We start from the raw sequence: 15,287 nt of genomic DNA on the forward strand, positions 1-15,287 counted from the left end.
GCACGCTTGGGAGGGTTGGGGGTGTTCACTTGGAGAAGAGAAGGATTCGGGGACACCTTAGAGCCTCTTCCAGGGCCTAAAGGGGCTCCAGGAGAGCTGGAGAGGGACTGGGGACAAGGCATGGAGGGACAGGACAAGGGGAACACATGGGGTCCCAGAATGGTTTGGGTTGGAAGGGACCTTAAAGCCCATCCCATTCCATCCCCTGCCATGGGTAGGGACACTTTCCACTGTCCCAGGCTGCTCCAAGCCCCAATGTCCAGCCTGGCCTTGGACACTGCCAGGGATCCAGGGGCAGCCACAGCTGCTCTGGGCACCCTGTGCCAGGGCCTGCCCACCCTGGCAGGGAACAATTCCTTCCCAAGATCCCATCCAGCCCTGCCCTCTGGCAGTGGGAAGCCATTCCTGTTGTCCTGTCCCTCCATGCCTTGTCCCCAGTCCCTCTGCAGCTCTCCTGGAGCCCCTTTAGGCCCTGCAAGGGGCTCTGAGCTCTCCCTGGAGCCCTCAAACACACTGTTGAGGTGGGTTAGAGCAGTTATCTGTAGGTGAGAGTGTGCTGCTCTGCCCAGAATCCCTGGCTGTGGCTCGGGAATCCATGGCAAGGAATCCTTGCTCTGGTCCTGCGGGGGAGAGAGGGGAGCAGAGAAAAGGCCACAGGAAGGAAAACAATAGGGAAGTGGAGGGAAGAGCTTGTGGGTTGAAAAATAGCAACACTTCCAGTAATGTGACCTTTTGCTGAAAATGTTTCCATCAAAAAAAGAAAGTCTCCTCCTCCTCCTCCTCCCTGGCCGAGCCGGGTGCAGGGAGGGGTGAACACGCTCCTGGACCTCTGCTCCACGAGAGTGTTTGGGAAAAACCCTATGAAAACTCTTTCCCCTGGGATGGGTAAGATTAATGTCCTGATGGAGGATGTGGAGAAAAAAACCCCCACCTTTATTTTCCAGTTGTGCTGAAGCCCAGCGTTTCTGAGGGATTAGCCTCTGTTACCCTGTAACTGGTGTTCATTCAGAGCTCTCAGCAGAGTTATTGAGGGATTGCCCCGGAGAGAGACAGCAAATGTTGCAAATACAGAATACCTGTGAAAGGCAGAACTGTGATGCAGGTGAAATTTAGATTTTTAGTCATTCATGGGGTAGGAGTAATTTCATTTTTTAGGAGATACAAGCTGAGTTCAAGTTGTTGCAAAGGGGGAATGGCTTCCCACTGCCAGAGGGCAGGGTTACATTGGGTATTGGGATTGGGAGGGAATTCTTCCCTGTGAGGGTGGGCAGGCCCTGGCACAGGGTGCCCAGAGCAGCTGGGGCTGCCCCTGGATCCCTGGCAGTGCCCAAGGCCAGGCTGGACACTGGGGCTTGGAGCAGCCTGGGACAGTGGGAGGTGTCCCTGCCCATGGCAGGGGTGGGGCTGGATGGGCTTTAAGATCCTTCCCAAACTAAACCAGTTTGGGATTTATCACCCAACACATCGTGGTTTTCTGCATAAATTTCTTGAAGTGAGAGCCTCATGTTCCTGACCAGGGAAGTCCATCAGCTCATCCATCACGAGTCAAGATGAATCCTTTCTGTGAAGTCTTGGAATAATCTTCATCCTCCTTATTTCCAGTGGTGCTGGACGGGTGGAACGGAGGTGTGTGTGTGTTTTGAAGGCACAGATGGGTCACACGCAATGCTCTTTGCTTGTAGCAAACACACGGGTTTGTGGGAAGTAGTGCCTGGAGGAAAACTCGTTGATCCCTGAATTCCTGTAGGCCTTGGCTACCAGTAAAGGAGCGGTGTGAGTTTCATGGTGCTGCCCTTGGTTCAGTCCATGGTTCCTCGGGGCTGGGTGAGGACCCCACTGAGCCGTGCCCTTGTTTCCCCCGTAGCTGATGCGAGCACAGCGCTGTCCTTGGTTCAGCCCATGGTTCCTCAAGGTTCCTTTGCTGGATGAGGACCCCACTGAGCCCTGCCCTTGTGTTCTCCCCGCAGTTGACGTGAGCACAGCGCTGCCCTTGCAAGTGGCGCCGAGCTCGGTGCCCATGGACCTGCGGCTGGACCACCAGTTCTCCATGCCGGTGACGGAGCCCACGCTGCGCGAGCAGCAGCTGCAGCAGGAGCTGCTGGCCCTCAAGCAGAAGCAGCAGATCCAGAGGCAGATCCTGATCGCCGAGTTCCAGCGGCAGCACGAGCAGCTCTCCCGGCAGCACGAGGCGCAGCTGCACGAGCACATCAAGGTAAGGGCGGCCGGGGACCAGGATGCTGTGGGATTGTTGAGGTTGGAAAAGTGCTCCAAGATCGTGGAGCCCAGCCACCACCCCAGCACCACCACCACGCTGCATCCCGCACACCTTCGGAGCAATTCCAGGTGGTGACTCCACCACTGCCCTGAGGAACCTGTTCCAATGCCTGGCCACCGTTTCAGGGAAGATGTTTTCCCTGATCTCCAACCTAGACTTTCCCCGGCACAGCTCGACGCCGTTTCCTCTTGTCCTGTCCCTTGCTCTCCACCCTCCTGTCAGGGAGTTGTGCAGAGCCACAAGGTCCCCCCTGAGCCTTCTTTTCTCCAGGCTGAGGCCCTTTCCCTGCTCAGCTGCTCCTGGTGCTCCAGACCCTTCCCCAGCTCCGTTCCCTTCCCTGGACACAAAAAAATGCCCCAAGCTGGGAAGTTCCAGCGGAACTGAGCCCTGCAGGAGGTTACCTGTTCCTGTGGCCACACATTTGGGAGTGGAGTGGCACGGGAACTCCTCGCTGCACATTTGCCATCAGCACAAGGTGCACAGCGAGCGTGTGGACCGTGGTGGGAGTGCGGGGCAGGGAATGCAGAGGCAGTGCCTGAGGGTGGGTCTGCACGCACAGAGTTAGGCGCCAAGCAGGTGCTGTGCCCTGCGTGGGACAGGGAGGCAACACCAGGCAGGGTCAGCAGGCAGTCCAGTTTGGAAGATGGCTGTGGCAGAGTGAAAACAGGAGACATTATATAAATATTTCCCAGTGCTGGACTATTGCTATGGCAACGTAAGCTTTCCGAATTGCTAATAGGCTCCTTTTTTCAAAGGGGGATTAGTGCTGCACATGGTAAATAGCCTTAATGTAATATTGAAAAGCAACCTCGATTCAACCTTATATAACTTTCATTTTAATACAAAAAGCATGTCAGAGTGGGGAAGATGGGATTAAAAGTTAATGGGGTGTTATTTACAGACTTCTCAGTACAGAGAGGAGCTGGGGTTTGTCAGAGGTGCCCCTGTTTGAGGCTGGATTAGCAGCAAACGCCCCTGTCCCTGGGTGAGTCCTCTGTGCTGTCACCAGGGCAGAGGTGAGGAGGTGCCTGGGTGTAGCTGTGTTTATACATGGATGCATAATGTGGGCATCTCTGGGGGCATGTGTGGAATGTTGGTGTATCCCCACGTTCATCCACAGCTGGTGCAAGCACTCGGGGTGAGGGGGGGAAGGATGGGGAACTCCTGTGGCAAATATTTGCATTCTTCCCTTCTAATTGCCCGTGCCTGTAGTTATTTGTCTATGAAAAATCAGGCCGGCCCATTCCCATTTAATGGCCAGGCTCAAAGCTGATAGGAACATATTTACCCTCATTTGTGGTAAAGCTCTGACTGCCTCTGCTCAAAATCTGTGTTAGGAGGAAGCTGGGCTCTAATTTTGAGAGGCCACAGTGTATCCAGCCCATTAGGTAATGAAGCTCTTCATCTCGTGTGTAAGCCTGGCTAAACGAGAGCCTTAAAATAGGGATGATATAATCCTGTGCAGAAGGGTGGCCTGCAAGGTGATCTCTGAGAGTAGGAAGTGTGTCCGTGGGACCCGAGTTGCTTTAAAAATCAAACAGCCCCTTGTTGAAATAAACACTGCGATGCCTCACAGAGGAAATAACCCCACGCCCTGCCCCAGCGTGTGGCTGTGGTGTGTTTTCTCTGGGGAAACGTCCTGCCTGTCTCCGTGTGAAGAAGCCAACCCACATTTAGGTGGCTCTTACAACTGGCAGCTGTGTTAAGTCCAGTGGCTCTGAGTGCAGGGAAGCGATTATTGTGCCCAGAGAATTAAAATATATAACTTTAAATTTGGGCTTGGAGCTGCCCAGCTCCTTTATGGCTCATGAAGAAAGCAGGGTGGGGATGTTAAAGCAAATAAAACCCATTTATCTTCTTCAGAAGAAGCGCTTGAGCTGTGAAACCTGGTATAGAAATAGTCCTGAGTGAAGATGCAGAGCTCTTTCTGGAGAAATTTAGTCGGTTTTTTGGGGTTTTTTAATCGCATGTCCACACAGGCGTGAACACCCCCATGGCAGGGGTTGGGAATGGGATGAGCTTTAGGCTCCCTCCCAGTCCAAACCATTCTGTGATTCTATGGTAATGTTAAACCTGCAATTGCTTTGGAAACTGCTTCTGTGAAGGAGGAAGAATTTCTGCATTTTACTCTGTTCTGTGTATCTGCTGCTGTCTAGAATTGATTAATTTGGCTTTTTCCATTCCAGCCTAGCATCCACCATTTTACTCAACAAGTGCAAAGCTTTCATGGAATCCCCAAATGCTTTGGGTTGGAAAGGACCCTGAGGATCATCTAATTCCCACCCCTGCTGTGGGCAGGGACACCTCCCACTGTCCCAGGCTGCTCCAAGTCCCAGTGTCCAGCCTGGCCTTGGGCACTGCCAGGGATCCAGGGGCAGCCCCAGCTGCTCTGGGCACCCTGTGCCAGGGCCTGCCCACCCTCCCAGGGAACAATTCCTTCCCAATCTCCCATCCAGCCCTGCCCTCTGGCAGTGGGAAGCCATTCCCTGTGTCCTGTCCCTCCATGCCTTGTCCCCAGTCCCTCTGCAGCTCTCCTGGAGCCCCTTTAGGCCCTGCAAGGGGCTCTGAGCTCTCCCTGGAGCCTTCCCTTGTCCAGGTGAGCACCCCCAGCTCTCCCAGGTGGTGAAGCTTTCAAACAGCTCCTTTGTTTCCAGTGCTGATTCCTGTGCTGGTACAGGAGAAATCGTGGTTTGGGGTCGTTTTATTTCCTTTTATTGCTGTGGTTTTGGTGGGAACAGAGGAACTGGTCTGACTTGACAGGAAGTGAGAAGGGGGGAACATTCCTCCATCCCACCCCCCAAACAAAGCAGGAGTGTGAAGAACGCTTAAGTGAGCGAAGTTTGGCCTGGAAAATGCTGGCATGACTTGCCTGTTTTTCTATCCCAGTAGATAACTTTTTCCTATTGAGAGCTGAAGTTTTGGCTTTTTCCAGAGCTTGGAATTGCTTCCATCAGCTCAGTTTTAATCATCTGACCTAGTGCAGGAGGAGAAGACGATGACTGCCTGAGCATGTGATCCTTTCCCTGGTGTGTCCCAGTGCTTGCTGTTAGAGATGCTGTGTTTTGGCCTTCACATGAAAGTGCCAAATTCCCCAAGCTGGTGCAATTTGGAGAGAGGCAGGAAACGAGTGAAAAAATATTTGTGGAAGGGCTCTATAATGGACACAGAGCTTGGCACAGGAGGGTTAGGAGAAAACAGGGTCGTGGAGAGAGAGATGGGAGAAGGGGGAATGGCTTTAAACTGAAAGAGAGGTAAGTTTAGATTGGATCTTCAGAAGAAATTAGTGAGGAGGGATGGGGCTTGGAGCAAACTGGTCTAGTGGGAGGTGTCCCTGCCACAGCAGGGGGTTGGAGTGGGATGAGCTTTAAGGTCCCTTCCAACCCAAACCGTTCTGTGGCGATTCTGTGAAAAGCCTGACGTGTTTAGGGAAAGTAAGCGGAGCCTTTTGAAGGCTTCACACCATACGGAGCAGGGCAGGCTGCTTCTTCCACAGCTCCAGAGCAGCTCTGCGGATTGCCCAGGCCTGACTCCGGAGAGCGCCGGGGGCTGGAGGCACCAGCAGTGGCTGCTCTCTCCTGTAGCCACTCACCTTCAGCCAGATGGATTTTCCACTCCTCTCTGCCTCGCCAGATGTGGGACAGACAATATTTATGGCCTTCAAATCTGCCTTCCTAAACAAAACCAAGGATGGAACAAGGAGCCTGGCTCTCGGGTGAGATGGTGGAAAGCCTCTCCGCAGGTCCCGCTGTGAGCTCTGCCTGACCTTTGGTTGTGGAGGAACCGGCGGGGAATTTTTTCCTTTGTGAGTCACTCATTCCCAGCCAAGATCAGCTGGAAGTTACCAAAAGCTTTTCCGTTCGCCCTTCTGGTCAAGGGCTGGAGCGGGGCGATGGAAGAGGGGCAGGATGGGCGCTTTGGCAGGGCCAGAGGCACCTCGGGCGCTGTGAGCTCAGCGGGAAGGGAAGGATGTCGTGGGGAATGTGGTTCATCTCCTCTGTCCGAGCTTGGAGCAGGGCTCTTCCCAGCTCTGGCTGTTTTATAGCCACAGCCGGAAACTTCTGGGGGATGCTGACGCACGTCGGCGGGAGGGATAACAGCGCAGGGAAGCAGCTGAGCCTCCCAGCTCCTCGTGGGCCTGAAATCCTCACCCGCGGGTGTGCAACCCCATTCCCAGGTTCCCCACCATTGGAGAAAGGACTGTGTGCAGAGGGAGTGCTGGGCTGTGCATCCAGCATGGACGGGATGGGCAGGGAAGCAGCAGCAGGGAAAGGAGCTTTGAGAGGACGTTTGCTGTGCAGTGATCCTGAAATTGTTCTCTTTCCCTTGACAGAATGGATTCCTGCATTGAGTGAGGGGTGGTAACACCTCCGAGGGATCAGCCTCTTGTTCAGAGACACGGGTTGAAACTCTCGAGCCATTCCTTTGGTTACAGAGAGAGAAAATCTTGCAGGGAATCTTCCAGACGGATTTTGCTGTGCTGTAAAGAAATGTAATTCTTCCCCAAAGATGTCTAGACTTGATAGTTGTCATGCTGATGCTGAGGGGAGAAACTGCTCCTTGCTTTCATGTGGAGCCACCTGCCCGTGGAATGGCAGGTGTGCCTGCAGGATACCCCTGGAGCTGCTCAAGGCCAGGCTGGATGGGGTTGTGGTGGAAGGTGTCCCTGCCCCGGGCAGGGTGTGGAACTGGATCATCTCTAAGGTCCCTCCCAACCCACCCCAATGCATTCCATGATTCCGTGGTAGCTCACCGGGCCCAAATAACATCGTCCTTTAGTGGGGCTGCTCTCAGCGTAGCCCTGACGGTGCCCAGAGCTTCTCTTTGGTGGCCTCTCCATGTTGATTCCCGCTCAGCAGGGAAGGCTGGGCATGTTCCAGTTCTGCTGCTGGGACCGGTGTCACCTGCTGATCCCCTGTGGCACCTCCCCCGTGTCCCCGGCAGGGACGGTGCCAGCAGCACCGTGGCTCCCACAAAGCACCCGCTTCCCTCGGACTCCAGAAGGGCAGGCTCCCGTCTCACCCCCCGATATCCCAGCTCCCGATCCCGGGCCTGTCTGCTCCGTGCTCTCTTCCTGCAGCAGCCAGCGTGGAGGGGCTCCCTCTGCTCATTTTTGCGCGGCTCTTCCGCAGCGCGCCCGTTGCTCGCGGCCTGCGTCCTTTTCAAGAGGAACTTTAAAAGCCTGGAGATACCAGGTGTCTGCCTCTGTCTGGATTCCGGGATGATAGAATTATTCATCTTAGGAAGCTGCAGCTGGGTACAGTCGGTGGTAAAAGACCAGACTGAACATTTTGTGCCTCGTTACCACTCAAGCGCTTTGGAACTCACGCTATTTCCAGACGGCTTCCTGTTCTCTCTCAGTGACCTTGCCTCGCTTTTCTGGCACACCGAGCCGGCTCCAAAACTTACACCTTAGATCCTGCAAAACTTAACTTCTGATGGAAGCAACCCTGGGGAAGACCTTTGGAAGATCAGAGCGTTTGCTGCCTTTGAAGGGGGTGGGTGGTGACTTCTCCTCAGCCTCAAAGTCGGGATCTTTTCTGAGAGCGGTGAGGACAAAGCTGCACAGGGAGAGCTGGGTTCTGTCAACAAATCCATGGAGCAGCTTGGACACCTTTTACCCCATCTCTCGGCTGAAGGAGTCCTGCGGCAGGCTGGGATAACTCAGGCATCTTGCTGCCATCCAGGCACTGTTGGTGGTGTCAGGAGTGAAGCTGGAGTGCTCATCCAGGGGAGTTTGTCTGCTCTGGTCCTTACAGAGCCACTGGAAATCGATGAAAGAAACGTTTCCTGGTGGTTTCTTCTGAGATGGGCCACGGTTGCTTGGCTGGAAGGAGCACAAGGAGAACTTCAGCCCTGCCTGGAGTAAAATACGTGAGGGGCACCTTGATTGTTTCTTTGCCAGCTTGGAATTCCAAAGTAAATGGCAGCAGAAGGGATATTCTGGCAGTTCCCACACCTGAATGTTCGACTCCAGTTTTATCTTATTTTTGAACTTACAAAACATTTGGAAATAGTCAAAGACAACACAAAGAATCAGGGCAGGGATGAGGAAATATGCCACTATGCCACTGGATCCTGCTGTTATGCCAGGAATACTGACCTGTTAATGTAGACCACTGCTGATCCAGAAACTTGGAGTTCCTGTAATACCCAAAATACCCCAAAACAATTCACAGAGGATGTAACTGCTCCTCCAAGGACCCAGGTCTCATCTCTTATTTAGCATTAAACATCTGGGGCTCCTCCTTTACGTGGTTTTTTTATGTGGTCCTTTGGTTTGCAGGGCTTTGGTCTAAGTTGAATTTTCTGATTTACTTATTGCCATCCATGCTGGGAGGGGCATTCCCTGCTCCTGATTGCCTCCCCTTCAACAATAACCACGTAAAGCCCAGCAGAGGCAGACTCAAAGGAGTTTTCCTCACCTTTAAAGGGGAAAGTTGGAGAAGGAGCTGAATGTGCTGGATACTACAAACGGAGCTTGCTGCTTTCTGAAAAGGCTGTTGGATATTCTGCTTCCGGAGAGAGGGAAAAGTTAGGCTGGAATGGGAATCAGGGAGCAAGAGGCTCATACAAAAACATTCCCAGTGCTGAACCTTTGCAGGTATTCAGGACCCAGAGGGCTTCTGGCCTTTTAGGAGAGGTAATGGCATGGGAAGGAGTCTGGGATACAAGATTCCATATCCACATATGAGCTGCCAAAGTAAAAGCACGGGATCTTATCACCATCATTCCTGGTCCTGGAGATGGTTTAGCCTCATAAACCTGAACACCAGACGTTCTCAGTAGGACGCGTCTGACCGAGATCAGCCTCTTGCCCAGGGAGCTGTCGGCCGGGAGAGATCGTTTCCCTGTGGAAAATTCCCTGCCCATGGGAATTTCTGGCACGGGACCGCCGGCTGTCAGCTGCCCGATGGCGGGAAGGGGGCACGCGGGATGTGTGTCCCGGAAAAGAGATGAGAGGTGCTCGCTCTCCCAGATCTTTGTGTCCTGGCTGCTGCTGGAAGCCACAATGATCCCCCCTCCCCGTGTCCCAGCACAGCTGATTTGTTCTGCCCGGCCTCTGGTGCTCCAGGAGATATCCCAAACACGCCGCCACGGAGCCAAGAGAGCGGATCCTGAAACCGGAGCCACAGCCCGAGGCTTCAGTAAACAGGATGGGGGAACACGAAGCAGAGAGTCCAGCCAGCGCTGGGATCACTGTAAAACAACCCAGCAGAGCAGTGCTCCCAGAAATCCACCTCCCAGAAATCCCAGTGTCTGTGCTTTGCTTCCACCTGTAACCACGGATTTTTCGGGGGGTGGTTTGATGTGTACGTTCTTGGCCAGTTTTTCTTCATCCTCACCTATGACTTGACTTTATTTTTAAAGAACCTGAGCTCAAGATCCCTTTAAATACCTGATTTAAGCTCCCCAAACTGTAGAATTTGGCCAGAACCGGTGGCAGAAGATCCCTTCCCTGGTATCAGCTCCGTGCTGGAGCTGATCTCAGGTATGGGTTGAGGCGCAAGTTGGGAGCTGGACACAGCAACTTTGGGTGCCAGGGAATATTTGTCAGCCAGAAGTGTTCCAGCTGCCGTTCACCCAGGCTCGTGCTTATCTCCACAAGCTGTCTGGGCACAGATTATTTTGCTCTCCCTTCCACTAATTGCTGCTATTCAAAATAATCTCTTATAAACACCCAGGAGCCAGTCTGAGCTCGGGGGGGGGGGCAGGAAGGATCTCTGTGCTCGGCTTCTTGTTTGGCAGCTGGAGGAGTGGTTGTGAAAGTCTCCATGAAATGCATCCCGGTTCTCTCTGGGAAATGGGATCTTGGTGTCAGCACCCCACTCTTCCTGGGAGGGCACTGCCTGGCTGCTGGAGGATTTTGGAACATGACCTTTCCACCTCTGATGACTGAAGGGAGCCATTTTAGCTGCGTTTCCCTTAAAAAGAGGTTTCTCTGTGACAGTTTCCCCACTGATAAGGTGTCGGTCCCCCTCCCAGGCTGACAAGCTGGAGCACTGAAGACAATTGAGGAGTGTGATGGCAAAATCCTCTGGATCGCTGAGTGCTCACGGCAGGCTGGCAGTTGATAAATACCTGGAAATGCTCTGCATTCTCCCTGTTACCTCTATTAATATTAATATATGCTAAAGGAGCACCAGCAGCACTAACTGCAGGTACAGTTGAACATTTGTGCAGTTTTCAGAAATAGTGGGAGCAGTGACATTAAACATATGCAGGAATCCCCATAGTTATGAATATTTACAAATATTGATTTTGGCAGGAGCACCTAATTCAGATGTTCTGAGCTCCCTGATGCAGCGTGTGCGTCTGTCACACGGTGCTCCTCAAACTCAGGGCTGAGTTAGTCTCGGATCCTGAGGGATTTCCCTCAGTGAATGAACTTTGTGATGACATTTCAGTGTTTGGGAAATACAGTTGGGGAATAAACCCCCTGCCCCAGCTGCCTGTGATGAACACACAGGGTCCGAGTGGGCAGTGCCTGTTCAAATTGGCCTCGGTTGCTTTAAATGAACCAGAAACTGATGTTTTTCTGATGCTTTTTTCTGACACCCTGTCACTCCTGGAGCTCTGGCAGCCTCGAGGCCGTGCCCATTCCCTGGGGAGCCTGGGCAGTGCCCAGCAGCCTCTGGGGCAAGAACCTTTCCCTGATACCCAACCTAAATTTCTGTTTCCCCATAACATTCTTGGTAAGTGTGGAGAAATATTCATGCTCTGAGAAGACACGCGGATGGGTTTTCTTCTCTCGTTTTCCCAGGCTACAGCAGACACCAACGGTGATTTCTTCTCATTTTTCATGGATACAATCGGAGACATGGCTTCATTATTTTATTTTTTAAATTTTTTCTTTTTTCAACTTCGAAATGATTCGAAAAACTATATTAAGAATAGGCTTTGTGGAAACTGGGGTCAAAACGAGCAGAGACAATACATCCCTAATGAAACTTCCCTAAACCATCCAGCTACAAATTGGGCTTTTCATTCCCATTTCGCTCCAGATGTCAGTGAAAGCACAGCTCCTCCTAAAGCAGCCTAATGTATGTAAACCATCGCAGGAAGCAGAGCCTGCGGAGCCTAGGAGACTGCAGATGGAGAGAAAAGGCTCCTGATTCCATAAAAATAACAAAACCTGTTTTACCATATTGTGCATTAAATATTGTTCATTTGCATACTTTCCATGGCGAGGTTCTCAAAGCCCACCATGTGGTGGACTTGTTGGAAGTCAGAAAAGAGACTCTTTCCCCAAATGGAGACGTGTTAGTAGAAGCTGCTGCTTAATTAGAAAACAAAAATAGCTGGTTTCCTCTATTTTTTTCCTCCTTTTCTAGGTTTTTTTTTGAGTGTGGATTTTCGGTTGTTTACACATAATTCAATAGAATTAGGAGGGGAGGCATAGGTGCAGTCGCTGCAAATAACTGGATTTTCGGTGTTTTACAACAGCCTGCCTGCTTGGAACAGGCAGCAGCAGGGATTCCTCCATGGAGAGTTTCCAGCAGATAGCCAGGCAGATTGTAAATACTTCTTAGATTGTGGGTTTTTGCATCTTTATATAGAATGGTGTGATTTTATTTGTATCTGTGGTGCATCCGTGGCTCAAGCATTGAGTGGGGCAAGTGTGCAATGCCACAGGTTAATCAGAGGATCCTAGAATATCCACAGCTGGAAGGGACTCACGAGGGTCATCAAGTCCAGCTCCTGGCCCTGCACAGGACGCCCCAAGAATCACAGTTAAAGGGATGAAAAGGAAGATGAGCTCAAGGAGAAGGAAAACCTGTGGGGTGGGAGTCTTGTGTCTGCAGGAGCTGGCAGGGTCTGGAGAAGGATGGATTGAGAGAGCTTGGAGAGAGCAGGTTCCCTGTCCCAGCAGCCGTGGCTTGGACCCTGCCCACAGCAGGGGCTTGGAACGAGGTGATCCTTCAGGCCCCTTCCAACCCAAACCATTCCGTGCTCCCGATCCCTCTCCGCCACGGGCATTTCTCGGGAGCGGTGGGTGGTATCCGAGCACAGGCCCCCATTAAGTGCAGCCCTGGAGAGCTCGGGGCTCTGAGGCTGGAGGCTGCCAGCTCCCAGTCAATCCCTCGGTTTATAAGCTGCCAACGTAAAGAGTGCCGGGTGGGCGCCGTGCTCCGGAGGGCTCCGGAGGGCTCCGGCATTCCGGCCCTTGGCGGGAGGCCGAGGAGCGGCCCACGTGCTTGGCTGCGGCCTGCGCCTTGCCAGGGAGGGTGCAAATCAAGCGGGCAGCTGCGGACTCCAACGGAGCAAAGCTCCGGCTCGGCTTTTGTAGGGAAAAGCAGTTTTAGATCCCCACGGAGATCCCTCCACAGCTCTGCAGGCCGCCGGGCCGCGCCGCTCGTCACCTGCCTTTCCACAGCCTCGTGCGCTCCCGGCCGGCGCTCGGGACACGGGGCGCTCCCTCACGCACCCGGGACACGGGGCGCTCCCTCACGCACCCGGGACACGGGGCGCTCCCTCACACCATCCCGGGGCACAGCGCATCCACCTGCTGCCCTCCGTCCCGTGGGAATGCCCTCTGCGCCCAAACAGGGGGCATGCACCCCAAATTGCCCAGGAGCCTGGTGGGGACGCTGACGCCTTCCAGCTGCTGGGACTTGGGGACCCATGGCGGGACTTGCGCTGGGGTAGGAGCCTCTGGTGCTTCCAGCCTTGAAGGTCCCGTTTGATGGGAGCTTTGCAAATAATTACCTTAATTAGACATCATGTCTCCTGATTATTCCCATGGATGTGGGCGAATCGAGAGGCTCAGGGTAAATCCTTCCTGGAGAAGTTAGTGGAGGACTTATTTTTTTTATATATTGAGGAAATCATTTTATAATTAATCACAGAATCTCAGCGTGGTTGGAGTTAGGTGGGACATTAAATTCCACCTTGTTCCACACCTTCCACTATCCCAGGTTGCTCCAAGCCCCATCCAGCCTGGCTTGAAACACTTCCAGCGATCCAGGGGCAGCCACAATTTCCACAACTTCCCCGTCCAACAAATAATACTGAAGGTGCCCTAGTGGGTATTTATCTAAAACAGGTGATGGAGATAAAAGGAAGGCCCGTGCTTGTCCTTATTTCCATGAATTAAGCCCTGTCCTTGGCACCTGCCTGCAGCCTCTGCTTTGGCCCTGGGAAGGCTGATGGTGTTAATTTGGTCCTTTTCCCCGTTCCCTTCTCCGCAGCAGCAGCAGGAGATGCTGGCCATGAAGCATCAGCAGGAGCTGCTGGAGCACCAGAGGAAGCTGGAGCAGCACCGACAGGAGCAGGAGCTGGAGAAGCAGCACCGGGAGCAGAAACTGCAGCAGCTGAAAAACAAAGAGAAAGGGAAAGAGAGTAAGTGGCCAAAGCTCCCTCGTTTGGGTGGTGACAGGTGGATGGGAGCCATGGAGCAGCCTCAGAAAGCTGGAGGAACCTCCTTGAGGGCACCGGGAGCTTGTGAGGGGACTCATCAGGGGGATTGAGGGGAAGAGAGAAATGTATTTCTCTGCTTTATCTTCATTTTCGTCTCGCTAAATGCCATTTTAGCGTTTTTCAAAAGGAAGCGTATCCTCTCTTCCCTTGATTTTACATTTTTTGAAGTATTTTTGGCAGCATTCCTAATGGAGGCAGAATATTAAGCCCATGAAATACACCAGATGCACGCTGCACTCCTTTTCTCTTTCTGCTGCTCTGAATTCCACTCCTTTTAACACGTAGCCTGAGTTCTCAGCTCTCCCCTTTTTGAAGCGCATTTCCATTCAGCAGGAGCTTTTTTTTCAGGAGGTGACAGCTTGTGGGTGCCTTCCCCACTATGTGTCATTATGCACTTGAGGAGATCATTGTGGCCTCACAATGTCCCTTATCAGAGATGATCGGGGCTGCTTGTTAGGGCTTCTTTTGCAAGTGAATGGGGGGAAAAAAATACCTCCCCGAGTTGTGCCATCAACTCCTCGGGTCTGGTTTCGTGATGGGAGGAGTGGTGGAAGGAGGATGGGATGCTGGCTGGAAACTGGGAATAAGATAAAGCTCCGAGAACTTTTTTAGTAGGGAAAGACTGGGGTCTGGGAGACCTTTCTAAATCCTAGAAAGACCAGAGGTCCAGAATCTCTAAGTGTTTCCCCTTCCCCCTGCTGCTCCCATCAGCTGTTGATGTTTGATCCATGTTTTGCTGGGCCTCTCCTCAGAATTGATACCTGCCCATCCTCATTAAAGTAATCTGGAAAGGAATTTAAATGCCCGAATCTCTGGAAAATAGGAGCAAAGCAGCTTTTGGGTGAAACACAGAGGTGTGGAGGAAAAAACCCCGAATTTGGGGATGTGAAGTTGAAGATCCTGTTCCCATGGCTACAGGTTTATTTTTAAATTACTTTTTGTTTAAGAAGTGCTGTGGTGTAGAATCATTATCGCACCTCGGCTCTTAAGGACACTTAAGTTATTTTTCTCACATCACAGAATTTGGTGAAGAGAAGCTAAAATTGTCCTGATCTGAAATATGAAGAGAGTGTGAGAGAGGTAGAGTTTGTTCTTCCTCCTTATTAACACCTCTGCTCTGGAGCCAGGCTGGGAGAGCTGGGGGTGTTCACCTGGAGAAGAGAGCAATCCAGGGAGAGCTCAGAGCCCCTTGCAGAGCCTAAAGGGGCTCCAGGAGAGCTGCAGAGGGACTGGGGACAAGGCATGGAGGGACAGGACACAGGGAATGGCTTCCCAGTGCCAGAGGGCAGGGCTGGATGGGATATTGGGAATTGGGAATTGTTCCCTGGGAGGGTGCTGAGGCCCTGAATGACCCCAGCTGCCCCTGGATCCCTGGCAGTGTCCCAGGCCAGGCTGGATGGGGCTTGGAGCAGCCTGGGATAGTGGAAGGTGTCCCTGCCCATGGCAGGGAGTTGGAATTAGAGGATCCTCAGGGTCCCTCCCAACCCAAAGCACTCTGAGGTTCCATGGTATCTTTCAGCTTCCAGTAAAGGAGGAGGACCTTCCAGGGGAGCCTTCGTAAACCTTCCAGTCCAAAAATGTTGAGCTTCAAGTC

General features: G+C 52.6%; 1 protein-coding gene across 11 annotated transcripts in view; it reads left to right on the forward strand.

Annotated features, from left to right (window-relative positions):
- HDAC4 (histone deacetylase 4) overlaps window positions 1-15,287 on the forward strand; it is a 174,508-nt gene that overhangs the window by 93,771 nt on the left and 65,450 nt on the right. For 9 of the 11 annotated variants that reach the window (XM_032114823.1, XM_032114825.1, XM_032114815.1 and 6 more), the window contains 2 exons: window positions 1,968-2,212; window positions 13,465-13,615. In XM_032114823.1, the coding sequence (XP_031970714.1) occupies window positions 1,968-2,212; window positions 13,465-13,615 (396 nt within the window). The remainder of the gene's footprint in view (window positions 1-1,967; window positions 2,213-13,464; window positions 13,616-15,287) is intronic. The other 2 variants (XM_032114816.1, XM_032114821.1) reach the window with 1 other exon arrangement.

This window comes from Corvus moneduloides, chromosome 7, assembly GCF_009650955.1.
Source record: "Corvus moneduloides isolate bCorMon1 chromosome 7, bCorMon1.pri, whole genome shotgun sequence".
Taxonomy (NCBI): domain Eukaryota; kingdom Metazoa; phylum Chordata; class Aves; order Passeriformes; family Corvidae; genus Corvus; species Corvus moneduloides.